Below are 16381 nucleotides of genomic sequence, written 5' to 3' on the forward strand. Positions count from 1 at the left end.
TGGGATTGTTCTTCCTTCTTTAAATATGCTTGGATTGCTATATACTTTCCTCCTAAGACTGTTTTTGCTGTGTCCCACAGAAGTTGGGGCTTAGTGTTGTTGTTATTTGTTTCCATATATTGCTGGATCTCCATTTTGATTTGGTCATTGATCCATTGATTATTTAGGAGTGTGTTGTTAAGCCTCCATGTGTTTGTGAGCCTCTTTGCTTTCTTTGTACAGTTTATTTCTAGTTTTATGCCTTTGTGGTCTGAAAAGTTGGTTGGTAGGATTTCAATCTTTTGGAATTTTCTGAGGCTCTTTTTGTGGCCTAGTATGTGGTCTATTCTGGAGAATGTTCCATGTGCACTTGAGAAGAATGTATATCCTGTTGCTTTTGGATGTAGAGTTCTATAGATGTCTATTAGGTCCATCTGCTCTACTGTGTTGTTCAGTGCTTCCGTGTCCTTACTTATTTTCTGCCCAGTGGATCTATCCTTTGAGGTGAGTGGTGTGTTGAAGTCTCCTAGAATGAATGCATTGCAGTCTATATCCCCCTTTATTTCTGTTAGTATTTGTTTCACATATTCTGGTGCTCCTGTGTTGGGTGCATATATATTTAGAATGGTTATATCCTCTTGTTTGACTGAGCCCTTTATCATTATGTAGTGTCCTTCTTTATCTCTTGTTACTTTCTTTGTTTTGAAGTCTATTTTGTCTGATATTAGTACTGCAACCCCTGCTTTCTTCTCACTGTTGTTTGCTTGAAATATGTTTTTCCATCCCTTGACTTTTAGTCTGTACATGTCTTTGGGTTTGAGGTGAGTTTCTTGTAAGCAGCATATAGATGGGTCTTGCTTTTTTATCCATTCTGTTACTCTGTGTCTTTTGATTGGTGCATTCAACCCATTAACATTTAGGGTGACTATTGAAAGATATGTACTTATTGCCATTGCAGGCTTTAAATTCGTGGTTACCAAAGGTTCAAGGTTAGCCTCTTTAGTATCTTACTGCCTAACTTAGCTCGCTTATTGAGCTGTTATATACACTGTCTGGAGATTCTTTTCTTCTCTCCCTTCTTGTTCCTCCTCCTCGATTCTTCGTATGTTGGGTGTTTTGTGCTGTGCTCTTTCTAGGAGTGCTCCCATCTAGAGCAGTCCCTGTAAGATGTTCTGTAGAGGTGGTTTGTGGAAAGCAAATTCCCTCAGCTTTTGTTTGTCTGGGAATTGTTTAACCCCACCATCATATTTGAATGATAGTCATGCTGGATACTGTATCCTTGGTTCAAGGCCCTTCTGTTTCATTGTATTAAATATATCATGCCATTCTCTTCTGGCCTGTAGGGTTTCTGTTGAGAAGTCTGATGTTAGCCTAATGGGTTTTACTTTATCGGTGACCTTTTTCTCTCTAGCTGCCTTTAAAACTCTTTCCTTGTCCTTGATCTTTGCCATTTTAATTATTATGTGTCTTGGTGTTGTCCTCCTTGGATCCTTTCTGTTGGGGGTTCTGTGTATTTCTGTGGTCTGTTCGATTATTTCCTCCCCCAGTGTGGGGAAGTTTTCAGCAATTATTTCTTCCAAGATACTTTCCATCCCTTTTCCTCTCTCTTCTTCTTCTGGTACCCCTATAACACGGATATTGTTCCTTCTGGATTGGTCACACAGTTCTCTTAATATTGTTTCATTCCTGATGATCCTTTTGTCTCTCTCTATGTCAGTTTCTATGCGTTCCTGTTCTCTGGTTTCAATTCCATCAATGGCCTCTTGCATCCTATCCATTCTGCTTATAAACCCTTCCAGAGTTTGTTTCATTTCTGTAATCTCCTTTCTGGCATCTGTGATCTCCCTCCGGACTTCATCCCATTTCTCTTGCAAATTTCTCTGCATCTCTGTCAGCATGTTTATGATTTTTATTTTGAATTCTTTGTCAGGAAGACTGGTTAGGTCTGTCTCGTTCTCTGGTGTTGTCTCTGTGATCTTTGTCTGCCTGTAGTTTTGCCTTTTCATGGTGATAGGAATAGTTTACAGAGCTGGGACGAGTGACGGCTGGAAAAACTTCCCTTCTTGTTGGTTTGTGGCCCTCCTCTCCTGGGAGAACAGCGACCTCTAGTGGCTTGTGCTGGGCAGCTGCGTGCAGACAGGGCTTCTGCTTCCTGCCCAGCTGCTATGGAGTTTATCTCCACTGTTGCTTTGGGCATTGCCTGGCTTGGGCTGCCGCTCCAAAGTGGTGGAGTTGCGTTGGAGGGGGAGCGGCTGGGAGGCTGTTTATCTCCGTCAGGGGCCTCCCTGCTCCCTGCAGCCCAGGGGTTAGGGTGCCCAGAGATCCCCGGATTCCCTACCTCTGGATTAAGTGTCCCACCCTGCCCCTTTAAGACTTCCAAAAAGCACCCACCAAAACAAAACAACGACCAAAAAAAAAAAAAAAAAGAAAGAAATTTTTAAATAAAAAAAAAAAAAAGTGGCTGCTCATTTTTCTTTATTCTCTGGCACCAGCCTCCGGCATCTGCTCACCGGTCTTGCTGCCCTGCTTCCCTGTTATTGTGGTCCCTATCCCTTTAAGACTTCCAAAAAGCGCTCGCCAAAACAGAACAGCAAAAAAAAAAAAAAATGGTCACACGCTTTTCTGGTGTCCTCCGGCACCAGGCCTCCGGTGCCCGCTCACTGTTCTTGCTGCCCTGTTTCCCTAGTATCCAGGGTCCCCCCACGCACGTACTGTGTCTGCACTCTGGCCCGGATGGCTGGGGCTGGGTGTTCTGCAGTCCTGGGCTCCATCTCCCTCCCGCTCTGCCTGCTCTTCTCCCGCCAGTAGCTGGGGGGAGGGGCGCTCGGCTCCCGCCAGGCCGGGGCTTGTATCTTACCCCCTTCGCGAGGCGCTGGGTTCTCTCAGGTGTGGATGTGATCTGGATATTGTCCTGTGTCCTCTGGTCTTTATTCTAGGAAGAGTTGTCTTTGTTATATTTTCATAGATATATGTTGTTTTGGGAGGAGATTTCCTCTGCTCTACTCACGCTGCCATCTTGGCTCCTGGTTGGTACAATTTCAAAAAGTTTTAATTTACTGAGGCTCTTTTTGTGGCCTCAATAGTATATGATCTATTCTTGAAAATGTTCCATGTACACTTGAGAAGAATATGTATCCTGCTGCTTTTGTGTAGAGTGTTCTGTAGATGTCTGTTAGGTCCAACTGTTCTAATGTTTTGTTCAGTACCTCTGTCTCCTTACTTATTTTCTGTCTGGTTGGTCTGTCCTTTGGTGTGAGTGGTGTGTTGAAGTCTCCTAAAATGAATGCATTGCATTCTGTTTCGTCCTTTAATTCTGTTAGTATTTGTTTTATATGCTACTGTGTTGGTTGCACAGATATTTATAATGGTTATATCCTCTTGTTGGATCGATCCCTTTATCATTATGTAATGTCCTTTATCATTATGTAATTGTTTTGAAGTCTATTTTGTCTGATACAAGTAGTGCAACTCCTGCTTTTTTCTCCATATTAGTTGCATGAAATATCTTCTTCCATCCCTTCACTTTTAGTCTATGTATATCTTTGGATTTGAAGTGAATCTCTTGTAGGCAGCATATAGACGGGTGTTGTTTTTTTATCCATTCAGTGACTCTATGTCTTTTGATTGGTGCATTCAGTCCATTTACATTTAGCGTAATTATCAATAGGTATGTAGTTACTGGCATTGCAGGCTTTCGATTCGTGGTTAACAAAGTAAGCCATTTACTTTTAATGGAATTGAATTGAACTTTGAGTCTTTATCATTAAACAATCCTTTTTAAAAGGTAGAGGACTGGGAAAGTTAACTTCTCCCAGCATGGGTATCTTTCTTTGTTTTAAAGTTCATGACTTTATTGAAATATACTTTACATACCATAAAATTCACCCTTTTAAAATCTGCAAGTCCATGGTTTTAGTATATTTACTGAGTTGTGCAACAATTGCCACTATCTAGTTATAAAACATTTTCCTCACCTCCACAAAACCTCATACCCATTAATGTTCTCCCCCACTCCTCCTCCCCCCAGCCCCCAGAAAACACTCACCTATTTTCTCTTTCTATGAATTTGCCTTTTCTGCACATTTCATATAAATGGAATTGTACAATATGTGACTTTTGTGCCTGGCACCTTTCACATTAGGTTCATCCATGTTGTAGTATATATCAATACATCATTTCTTCTTATGGCTCAATACTATTCCACTGTATGGATAAACTATTTATATCCATTCAGTGGTTGATGGAGATTTGAGATGTTTCTACTTTTTGGCTATTATGAGGAATGTTTCTGTAAACATTCATATGCCAGACTTTGTGTGAACATATGTTCTCAATTTTCTTGGTACATAACTAGGAGTGGACATGCTGGGTCATATGGTAACTATAGTAAGCCTTTTGAGTACCACCTTTGGTTTATTCATCTTGAAAATGGAGAAAACTGTATCTGGCCCAAGATACTACGATCACTCTGTTAAGTTATTTGAATGGCCCCCTTAACTGGTCCCTTGCTCCCACCCTTGGCCCCTATAGTCTGTTCTTAGCACAGCAGCCACAGTGACCCTTTAAAAACATGTCATATTACTCCTCTGCTGGAAACCCCCATTGGCTTCCCTAATTTAAAGTGAATGGCTAAGTCATTTCATTAGCACATAAAGCCTGATGCTCTTCATAATCTGGAGCCTCCGTTTTTTACAGATTTTCTACTTCTCTCCCCCTACACATTCTGCTCCAGCCACAATGATTCTCTTTGCACACACCCCACCTCTTCAGCATGTTTGAGCTTGCTGCTCCTTCCATACGGTATGCTATTTCTCTAGGTATCTGCATGATTCTCTTTCTCACCTTCTTCAACTCTTTGATCAAATGTCACCTCCTTAATGAGATGACCACTCTATTTAAAACTGTAACTCACCCTATGTCTCACCCCAGCACTCTGTATCTGCCTTCACTGTTTTTTATTTCATAGCACTATCATTGTCTAAGAAAGCCAGGATTTTTCCCTGTTTTGTTCACTGCTGTATCACTAGTACCAAAAATGGAGCTTGGCACATAGTAGGGGCTCAATAAATATTTGTTGAATAAAAGAATGGATGAATAATTAACCTGCTTTGACCTCACTGGATTTAATTCTAATAGAATTCAATTTGTATACAAGATTATGCAAATGTTTTAGGATGAAGAGCCTATCTAAAGGTATTCCTCTTTACAAAAATGTTATATGTAAAATAAATTGTTCTAACTGATTAATTTTCATACAAAATGCAGAATCTTAACTTTGTATAAGAGTTCTGAATAGAGAATAATATATGACAAAATACAATCAAAGGACAGTATGAACTGTACAAATAGTAAAAACTATAGAAATTAGGAAAGAGAGACTGTCAGAGACATTCCCACAGAGAACTGGTGTTTTAGTCTCCTTAAAGGATGAACCAAATTTGGTTGGTCTGGGGAGAATACGAGATGACATAGGTAGGTAGAACATGAGCAGTGGTGCAGAGGGCCAAGGGACTGAAGCAGAGGACGCATGCTGTCCTGTAATGGGGGGACAGAAAGCATGGGAAGTGAAGATCATTTCAGGCAGACCTTGAATCAGAGCGAGGAGCCTAAGTCTGTGCTTCTAGGCAGATCCTAGCTCTCAAATTGCATGGACAGCGTGGAAAAAATCAGTGGGGGAGAGCCAGGGGCTGCTTCCTAGGAAGATGGTTTTGTTTATTTATTGCTTCTGTTTTACTTTTACTTGTTTGTTTTTTGTAGCTTTAACTCATAAAACTGCATATACCTGGGCTGCACACTAGACCTACTAAATCAGGGCCTCTTGTGACCATATGAAGTCTCAGGCCTTTATGTTTTGATTAACTCTGCATTGCTTAGGAAATAAAGAAACAGTGCAGGTTCTTGAGCAAGAGCCAGTGCTACTGCTTTTGTCCTTCCTTTTTTACTTAAGACATCAAAAATCTGCACTCTTCTCTCAAACCATTGTTTTCCAAAAATTAATGACTCTTTCCTGCTTTTTCCTTAATTACTTCTTCCCACTGCTTCTTCATGTATTAGCTCAAATTGGAAGTAAGCTTTAATAAGGATTCCATCAATGCCAACAATAGTAGGAGGATTACAACCCAGCTGTTGTATGTCATGCTCCATTAACATAACCAACTATCAAGTTTGCCTTCAAAAAAAACTCAGCCTCACATTTGCTTAATCATATTCAGACCCCCCAGATAGCTTGTATAATGGAAGTGCTTGAAAACATATTAATCTCTTACCAGTCTCTCTCCTAAAAATAAAGTTCCACTCCACTAAGAATGACTAATCATCTAAATTGACATATTCTTTTCAAATGCAATAAAATTTCTGCAACTGAAATTCTAATTTGATATCTATAATTCATAATTTTACATTTCATGAAAATAAAAAATTATTAAATAACAATATGGTTAATAGAGGAGCAGGAGAATAGTATTTAAAGTAACCCTTGACACTTTAGTAGCCATTTACAAATATAGGCAATAAATATTACTATTATGCATATTTATCTAGGTGGGGTAGCACAGCATTGTGGAAAGAGCAACAACTTTGGAGCCAAGGAGATCCAGGTTCAAATCCCAGCTCTGCTATTTTTTAATTGTGTAACTTTGAGAAATATACTTAGCAGTAATTAACTATAGGAAAGGAGTCCAGAGATGGGGAGCTGGGTAGGCTAGTTAAGAGGGTTGCAGCTGTATCTGTAACGCAAGGTTTTGTGTTTTAATCTGAGGCAAATAAGAATGAAAATAACATTTGTTAAGATTCAAGTACTGGATACATGGACAAGTGTTGCATTTTTTTTTGTACATTCCTTTGTGAAATAATTCATAATTTTAAATAATGATCTTAAAGTGAATGAAACTAGAAATTATAGAGAAGCAACTATCAACCAGATACAAGAATAAATTTTCCAGTAGAGTTGGATGTGATGAACTTACTGCCACACTCTATCCATACATTCATACATCAAATGTTTACTGAGCACTTACAAAAAAGAGTAAATCAATAAATTTCCTGTCACAAAAGGGACTTGACTGAAACTAAAGAACCACTTGCCAGGGATATTGTTAAAAGTCTTCACACATCAGCTATGAGTTAGCTCTAGAAAAATCTTAAGATCCTTAGCTATCCTGAGATCCTATGTTTGAAAGTATATCAAAATCCTATGTTTGAAAGTATACCATAGAAAGTATTACCAAAGGTGGCACCAACAAGAGAGCTATTACTTTCTCAAGAATCTCAGAGCACCGCCCCAGCTCTCTTTTGGTAGAGCCCTAAAAGATAGTGGGAGTCTACCTGCTCAGACTGAGTGCTCTGGCTGCCTTGTGCAGGAGGAAGGAGGGGAGATCAGTTAGCAAAAAGGACATCATATTTCCAAAATAAAAGGAGCAACAATAATCCCCAACAGACTTTTCAACCTATAACTTTGCAGTGTTTTCCAAACAGCCCTGTGGGAAGGGCACACACAAGGCTAGAGAGTACTTCCTGCACTTTAGCATCAAGTGGAATACAACTTAGCCATCCAAGTTGTTTTGGAGGACAGGGATAGACAGGAAGTGATAAGGCAGGAAGAAGGGAGAGGATTTTTCTTTCACACAAAACTTTTTTGTTTATAATACATCTATGTGCCTATAGAGTCCCGGTGCTTTTCTGATAAAATCTAAATTGCAGGAATACAAAAGTTTGATTCCTAGCTGTTTCAAATGACCTGGACTTGTATTACAAAATTAATTGGATATAATTACATTGTCTTTACAACAGCAATCACCTGTATAGTATCTGACACTGTACAAAGCACTTGATGTATATTGTTTCATTTTATCTTTGAGGTAAGCAGATTAGATATATTATCCCATTACTGTCCAGGAAAGAGAGACATCAAGAAGTTAGCTGACTTGCTCATCTAGAAAGTGAAGGAGCACTGAATCCAACTTCCAACAGTCTGACCCACATTGCATACCTGTCAGGGCCTTAATCCTCAATCATGACACAAGATGACCCCTGAGAATCTGGGATTCTCCTGTACCTCTACCTCAGGTCCCTGAATCTTTTCAAAATGCGTCCTTCACTGAAACAATCTTCCTTGTGACTTTGGAGGATCTGATCACCATGAGTATGAGATGTCCAGTGGAGATTTTTACTAGAAAGTTAGATATGGATTGGAGTTCAGGAAAAAGGTCAAGATGGGCACATAAACTTAGAAGTGTAAGTGAACAAAACATCATTTTTCTATAGTAACCATTCTAGCAAATGTACTTTCTTTGGAACTATTAAAACAAACCTTTCTGTGTCCTTGGAAAGTTATGAGGATAATATCAGCAAGCTAACCCATATTTAATAAATTAAATCAGCAAAAAATAAAATAATATGAAATAGTTGCCTTATCATCAATTCAACAAATATTTAGGGAGTGCTTCCTGAATACTGTTAATGAGAATACAAAGACACAAAATACTCCTTGCCAGCCCTCAGAACACTCTGGTGCGGTGAGACGATGGTAAGCAGGCCTCCACTGCACAGTGGAATGCATGTTATGGAGGTCTTCTTGGCTGTTGTGGGGACAGAAAGAGTAGACGAAGACATGTAAGTCACTGACCCTTTCCTCAGACACTCAGTTGGAAAGACATAAGCACATGAAAAGTTAAATAGCTCTAAGTGGTGCAAATAACCCTTCAAGATAAGACAAGCAATATGAGGCAGCATATATACATGTGTCAAATGCTGATATTTGCCTTAGGAGCTCAGAAGAGCAAGAAGTCTTCCAGGCCAGGGGTAGCAGAGCAGACTCTATTTGGGTGGGTTTGAGACTAGGCCTTGAGAAAAGAGGCAGGGTGTCTTGAGGGGACATGATGGAGTTTTCCTTTTATTCTAAGAGTGACAAGATGCCTCTGAAGGGCTTTAAGGGAGATGACAGGGTAAGATTTGAATTTTGGAAACATTATTTTAGCTATAAGACAGTGAACAGATGGCTGGAGTGAATTCTGTAGACATGCTAGAGACTGTTGCAAAAGTTTGTGCTGTGAGGTTTGTGGTGAGAATGGTGGAACTATCTAGCAAAGAGTTGGATATGTAGGGATTGATTTTTGGGAAGAGGACTGGGATGAAGTTTGGGGGATTGATTGGGAGGCAAAGGGCTAGGCCTAAAAGTAGTTAAAATCCCTAAAGGGAAAGTGTGAAGAGAAAAAAATCAGGAGTCAAGAACTGACCATCATTTAAATATTCACTTTAAGGAGGTGGCAGAAAAGAAAATACTAAAAGGGCCAGAGAGATAGAAGAGCAAGATATCACAGGGCATACAAGAATATAGACATTAATGTGCAGAAAGAAACATCTAAGTTGGGTAAAAATACCCTGCATTCATAGACAACTTTACTTTCCATAAAACTTTTATTGAGTTATTTGATGTGATAAAAGAATCTAAGTAGACATCAAAAGCATGATTAAACACTAATCTAGAATCTGGCAGCCTGGTTCCCCTTATGCAAAATGGAGATAGTAGTAAGTAGGTTATTCCTCTAAGAACTTAGATCAGGAAAGGGCCTTAAAATCACCTAGTTTCCAACCATTTTATAAATGAAGACACATAGGGCTCTGGAGAAGTGTGCTTCCAAGGTCAGAGAGCTATTTAGTAACCAAAGCTGGGACCAGAAAATGATCTTCTAGGTTTTAGTTTAGACTTTTCTTCACTGTCTCCAACAAAGCCTAAATGACAATCATTTACTCTAAGAGCACAGACTTAGTGAAAATAGTTAAATGAAATTTAAATGTATACATTTCTAAAAACGGAGGAATATTTTGTCTTAAATTACAATCTCTGGTAAGATTATATCCCAATCCAAATCTATTCAAAAGAATGCTCAGTTCTAATTAGAACCTTCTAAGGCCACTTTATTCACTCAGACTTTTTCTACTTTTCAAAGCAAAGTGCAATTGCAGCTCCTAGTGAAGATTTCTCTCATCATCCCACTGAGAATCAGTCACTCTTTCTTCTGGGTTCCTGTATATTTGGTGTTCAAACTTCAGAATGAAACTTACTAATGGGTCATGAAATCAATTCAGTGGGTCACTCCCAGAAGGAAAATTGAATAGAAAAAATCAGAGTGCATCACACATAGTGATGATCACAGTACTTTGTGAAATTTTTACTTCAGTTGTGTGTGTGTGTGTGTGTGTGTGTGTGTGCGTATGTGTACTGAATTACAGTGTAATGTAAAAAATTTGAATAACGCAGGTGTGGAAGATTGTAGTGTAAAACACATACCTATATAGCCACCTAGCTCTTTGAGGATTGGGACTGTTTTCATCTTTGTATCCCTCATGTTCAAAATACTACCTAGTACTCTGGGGATGTTGATTGGAATTGTTATGAAGAACTAAAGAATTAGAAAAAGGAAGAGCAGGTGGGTTGGGGAGGAAATGAGTACTGAATTAAGTACAAACTTCTTAGTTTCCTTCACTTTGGATGTTAAAATTAATTTTTTTTCAGCTAATATTCCTGGAACTAAGAACCTGTGTTTGGTATCTGGGCTGTGGGATTGTCTCCTAGTCACCTTCAATTTCCCATGTGATGTGGTATAAATAATACTTCCTGCTAACGTTGCAGCTGTCATTCAGGGATCTTAAGTTGCTTTGCAAGCAGGATCTGGTGATGAGTGCCTGGCTCCAGTTGGCAGGTGCCAGAGTTAAGAACCAGTGACTAGTTGAAATCTCAGGGCTCCAGGCTGACGCCTCCCTCCCTCCTCTCCCACCCTGTCTTTCCCTAAACCCTTGAAGGAAGGAGCCTTTGACCCTGACTCTTTGTCAGCTTTGAAAAACAGAGTTTGCAAAGATTCCACTGAACTAGAAGATTTGCTCTGTCTTTGGGTGGCTCTGGTGTGTATGGGGGGAGGTGCATGGTAATTGAGGCTATTTAAATGCCTGTAGGGCTTGAAAAATCCAGCGAGGGAAACTGGGAAGAAACTGATCAGAGGTGATTTTCTGAATCATCAAAGGAAATTTAGAGACCCCTCTGGTTAGTAGCTTAAGATTTGTACCTGACAGAAAATATATTTCTATGTGGTGTACATGTACTCTTCTCTATAGCAACCTTATTTCTTGCTTCTGACCTTTGGGTTTCATTGTGCAAATCAGTCTTCAGGAATTTGTATTACCCCACCCCAACAGTACCTTCATTTCCACCTCTTTTTTGCAGCCCTACCATCACCTTGAATTACTTCCATTCTCCATTTCCTGGAAGCTTCTGGGAGATCAAACCCCTCTCTTTTCCAAGAAACTGTTAACTGCCTACAGTTGGGCCTGGGAGGCTCCAGGAGGGTGACAGACAAGTCCTGGCTTGGAGTCGGGTTACACCACTTGTGTCTGAGTTCACGCAGCATGTTCCTCTATCAGGGATTCCGCAAATATCTCCCAGAGTTAAAAAAGAAAGTGCGCTGTGCTCCAGCACCCAGAGCAGCGAGCCCAGTCCTGAGCCCCAGAGAGAGCGCACCGGCCATCAGGGCCATGGCTCCATAGCCTCAGCAGCGTCCCAGCCGGCGTGCTTCATGCCGCGCTGCAGCGGCACTACGTTTCTGGGGTGAGGGGCGATTGGGCAAGCTCCTCCCCATGGGTTGCCCACCATGTCTAATGGATATCGCACTCTGTCCCAGCACCTCAATGACCTGAAGAAGGAGAACTTCAGCCTCAAGCTGCGCATCTACTTCCTGGAGGAGCGCATGCAGCAGAAGTATGAGGCCAGCCGGGAGGACATCTACAAGCGGGTGAGTGTGGGGGGACCTGCACTCCCGGCGGGGCAGGGCTGGCGGCCCACCGCTACGACTCCTGGCTCTTCTTAGCTCAGGCTGTGCTAATTACAAGGGAGCTGGGGTCAGGCGGGTCTGGTCCACCTTAAGGCCCCATGACCTTGAACAAGCCCATTCACCTCTTTTGTGCCTGTTTTCCACTTTCAGAGAGGAAGCTGGGTTAAAACAGAGGCCCCCCAAACTCTGTGGTGTGAAACGGGACCAAACAGTCACCTTGGGAGCTGTTTTAAGTGTGCATTTTTTGCTTCACCTCCAGGGATTATGATTTAGTAACAAGAAAGGGAGCTTAAAAATTTGTATTGTTAAACAAACCCCAGAGGACTCTCTGAAGCAGGTAGTTTCCAGGCCACACATTCCCAAAGAGCAGGGCTCCTTCCACTTCTGGCTCCAGTGGGCAGGGAATGTCACTATGGAGGAAACAGCAGGGGCTGAAGCCACGTCTGCTTCTTGAGAGATTCACATTTGTTTTTGAAGATGATTATGCAGATAACCTTTTAAGACCAAATCTTGGGCATTTTCAGTCTTAGGAATAGTTCACCTTGGAATGAAGAAAGGGTACTGACGGAACAGCAGCGGGTCTGAGGCTCCGTGGGAGGGGGCCCGGCGAGTCACTGAAAGGGAAGTCCATCTTGATTGATGGGCAAGGAAGCCTGGAGGGGAAGGGAGCCGGACTGGAGGAGTGCGGCCAAAGCGCGCCTCAGGAGGAGGACCTGAGGCAGTGGGTCACGAGGAGTAGGCTTCGTGACCGGTTGCCCCACGTTGGCTCCTCCTGTGTCTCAGCAAGCATGGAGGGGGCCTGAGTGACCTGGACCTGGGGGCCTCTGGCTTCATCAGAGGTTCTAAATCTCCAGATATAAATATCATCATCGTCTGTGTTCTCTATGTCCTGTCCAGGAGAAGGTTAGGAAGCATTACAGGCTGCTAGATAATATATTGAATCAGAGGAATAAACTGGTGTCTATGAAGACTGAACAATTATTTGGTAAATTCAATTAATGTGGACAGCTAAATCTGGGCATTTAGCCCTATTTTCCTTCTTAATGGATTTCCACATTTTAACCTGAATTTCCTAAATTGACCCAGATTCATCCTTCATTTCTGTGTGGCTATATGGTGAATGTACCTCAACGAAGCTTCCAGGGGTCAAGTGAGAGATGTTAACTCAGAGAGACAAAGACAGTGGAAGGAAGAGCTGCAGTATTTGCCTCAGGGTAGGAATAGAGGATGCATTTGTTCACTGTGCAGAGGGAGGAGCATTTTCCCATTAACTGTCTCCAAAGCAAAGCAGAAGGAAAGGGCAATTTCTTATATAATTTGAGGGAAAGGATTTTTTTAGTTTGAATTAACTGACTGCTTGAATCATTTGTTTGCACCCTCTGCCTTGCACTGGCTAAGTAGACACTCTGCAGAGACACATGGGTGGGATGTGACGGGGCACCATTGCTCTCCTGGAGAAGTGTGATTAAGAAGATTATAGGAGCTGCTTGGGCATAGGAGAGGGGAAAGTCACAGGACATTGTCAGATGCAGAGGTGACAACCCTTTTGTTAGATCACTAGTCCTATGCAGGAATAGACAAGGTCTTGTTCTCTTTCTTGTCTTAAGTGCAGAATATTCAGGAAGCTACTGGTATCCTCTGATTTGAGGGATCTCAAACTACTGTGTCCCCTTCTTTCCCTTCTCACTAAATTTGTTCAGTGCACTGGGCACATTACTCATCCCATTTGGTTATGATTTTGGGGGAAGTGCTGAAGGCTTTAGGCTAACATATTCTTAGTATTTGGGAAACAAAACACATTATACCATTATCAATCATTAATATCATAGTTGAATTTAGTTTATCATACTATGTGGTGATGAGGGATTGATAGAAACCAGGGCAGTTCCTTTTTGATGGAAGGACAGGGGATTAAAAAACCAGCATATCAGGAGCCTGGAACAACCAAGTAGGCAAGTTAAGAGGTTAAGGCCTCTCTGAGTCTGTTCTAGCCCTTGTAGAACTCATTAAGAATAATATACAGAACCATAGGCACTAAAATTATTTGTTTTGAGAGTATGAATAAATAGTCATAAAGATTAAATAAGAGTTTTATCAAAGCAGTTTGTAAACTTCATAGCTCCATGCATATATGAAGGGGTAGTAATTACATGTGTATTGGAAGTAACGGCTTTATAATATTTGTAAGTGAGGAAGAGGTTTGGCTGTTTTAATCTCACCCTGAGATATTCCCATGAATGTGTTTTACATTCATCCTTGTTAGTCACATAGTGATTCCACAAGATTAGGACAATTAATTAGGAGCAATGCTGGTGAAGAGACCGAGGGTGACATGCAGTGTGTCATATACTAAGTCAGGTATTTCAGATGGGAATTTTAGAGCCCAATTCTGTGACCAAACTGCTTGATTTTTCTTTAGTGTTAGAAGGACACTTCTTTAAATATAGCAAAAATGTTAAATCATATCCAACTGAGCTAGAATCTATAATTTGGGTGCTGTATGCATGTTTCTTTTAAATAAAACCAGTGTTTTTGAAACATGTAATGCAAGTCTGTTGTGAATAGTAATTATCATTTTGCATAATTTGTTACTGATTTTTTTGAGATACTTGTATTTAAGGGTGAAGAATTACTGTCTTAAAGACAATCAAGCATTTCACCCTGATAAGTTCAGGGGAGCAAAATATGGGAAACTTTAGGAAAAAAGAACTAGAGAGGGTATTTAATCTTTCTTTCCAAGTGGCAAGTTCTCCTTTAGGTAGTTGACTGAGGAAGAGACTAAAATTGATATAATCCTTAATTGTAAAAGAAGCTACAATGATGTTTAATTGTATGAGAAGTTGTCAGAGTTAAAGAGTTATGTAAAAACCTGGAAGTGTCAACTTCAAGCAAGTAAACAAGAAAGGAGCTAAAGATTTCTCTCAAGCTGTTCAGAGAATTCAGAAATGATCTTAAGACTCATACTAACCCTAGATTAATAATACAGTATTAAATTATACATAAATATTAATCTGTGAGACTGGCTGCTTTTCTCTTGAGTGTTTAAGATAAAGTATCCTTTAAGCTTCAATTTTTGTAAATAATTTTTTAAAAATACAGGAAGAGACTGCTTACTCTCAGCACAGATAAACTGGTACCTACATGATAGATACCACTGCCCCCTCTTGGTAGCAAATACTAATTATAGGTTCACTTTTTTGGGGAGATAATTTTGAACATAAAAGGCAAGGAAAGGAAAAACCATTGTAGTATGCATAGCTCCTGATTCTGGAGCAAAGTAAAGTGAGAAATTGCTGTACATGGTCCACAGCTGAGTATGGCCCACTCCTAGGCAGATTGGCCTGTTAGCATTTCTGGACTGCAGCTGCTCTGGTAAATAATTTCTGGGTGGCAACTTGGCTGACTTCCTCGTTGTTGTTGATTATCTAATCCTGTGTTTTCTCCTGATAGCCGACTGTGTTGCCCTTAGAAATGTGCCTGACCCTGGAATTTGCAAAATCCATTGCTGTGTGGTAAACACCTGGTATCCAAACAGCACACAAAACCGCTTTCTACTGTGTTTTTCCATTATGACTACTTACTTGTTAAATGTGTGTGAATTTATTATCTAAGGTTATTTAAAAAAAGATTCAAGTTTTCATTCTAAGAATGGTTCTTAAGATCAGACAGAGCAAGCTCCAGTAATAAAAGAGGAAAAACTGAATGTTGTCATCCTGGACCATATAGAGTCAGTGTTTAAATATGATATAATTAATGTTAGAACATTAAACTGGACTCTAACATTTAAGTTAGAGTGTTAAAGTTGACAGACTTGTGTTCTGTTGTTTTGTGGCCCTTAAACTGACTGACTTCTCTGAGCTGTGGTTTCTTGTCTTTGAGATTGGATATTTTTCCTGAGCAAACTTTGAACATGATACACAGCATATTTTTGCAGCTTGGTTTTAGAAATCAAGATAAACAGCTTGCTGACTTTACTTGCTTATCAAATTTTTGTAATTTCTATTATTTGCTGTCATTGAGCATAATAGTTAAGAGTTATGAACCCAGCAGACCTGAGATGCAATCTTGGTTCTACCACTTGCTTCCTGTGTTAACTTGGGCAAACACTATAATTTCTCTGAGCTGAAGTGGGTGTTGTAATAGCATCCATATTATAGGGCCTGGAAGAGAATTAAATGGGCCAATTATGTTGAAATCAGCACAGTGCTTGTCATATAGTAAAAGCCCTCAAGAAATATATGCCAGACATGACAAAATTGTCCTGGTAAGTGCAATTACTGGACATGTTTGATCTGGACAATTTTTTATTCCAAATCAATTTATTTTTCCTCAGTAATGGATTTGGGACAATTTGTCCCATTTGTCTCAATCCTTCATTTCATTTTGCCCTTGTATAAATAACATAATATAATCCAAGTGCCCCTATTGCAGCAAATTTTCTGCACCCTCAAATACAAATGTTCCTTTGAAGAATAAATGAGAAAGGCTGGGTTTGTTAAACTTCTTTTTTTTTTAAATAAAATATTTTATTTATTTAGTAATGGTACAAAATCCTTTGCTTTCACAAAAATTATCATTAT

At 40.1% G+C, this 16381-nt stretch overlaps 1 protein-coding gene across 12 annotated transcripts in view; it reads left to right on the forward strand.

The window, feature by feature from the left end:
* The window catches only part of PDE4DIP (myomegalin), a 245740-nt gene that overhangs the window by 46432 nt on the left and 182927 nt on the right, over window positions 1-16381 (forward strand). For 9 of the 12 annotated variants that reach the window (XM_057500614.1, XM_057500618.1, XM_057500610.1 and 6 more), the window contains exon 4: window positions 11652-11762. In XM_057500614.1, coding sequence (XP_057356597.1) covers window positions 11652-11762 — 111 coding nt within the window. Of the gene's footprint in view, window positions 1-11263; window positions 11763-16381 lie in introns of those variants that run through there. The other 3 variants (XM_057500625.1, XM_057500616.1, XM_057500619.1) reach the window with 3 other exon arrangements.

The sequence above is a fragment of the Manis pentadactyla genome, chromosome 4 (assembly GCF_030020395.1).
Source record: "Manis pentadactyla isolate mManPen7 chromosome 4, mManPen7.hap1, whole genome shotgun sequence".
Lineage (NCBI taxonomy): Eukaryota > Metazoa > Chordata > Mammalia > Pholidota > Manidae > Manis > Manis pentadactyla.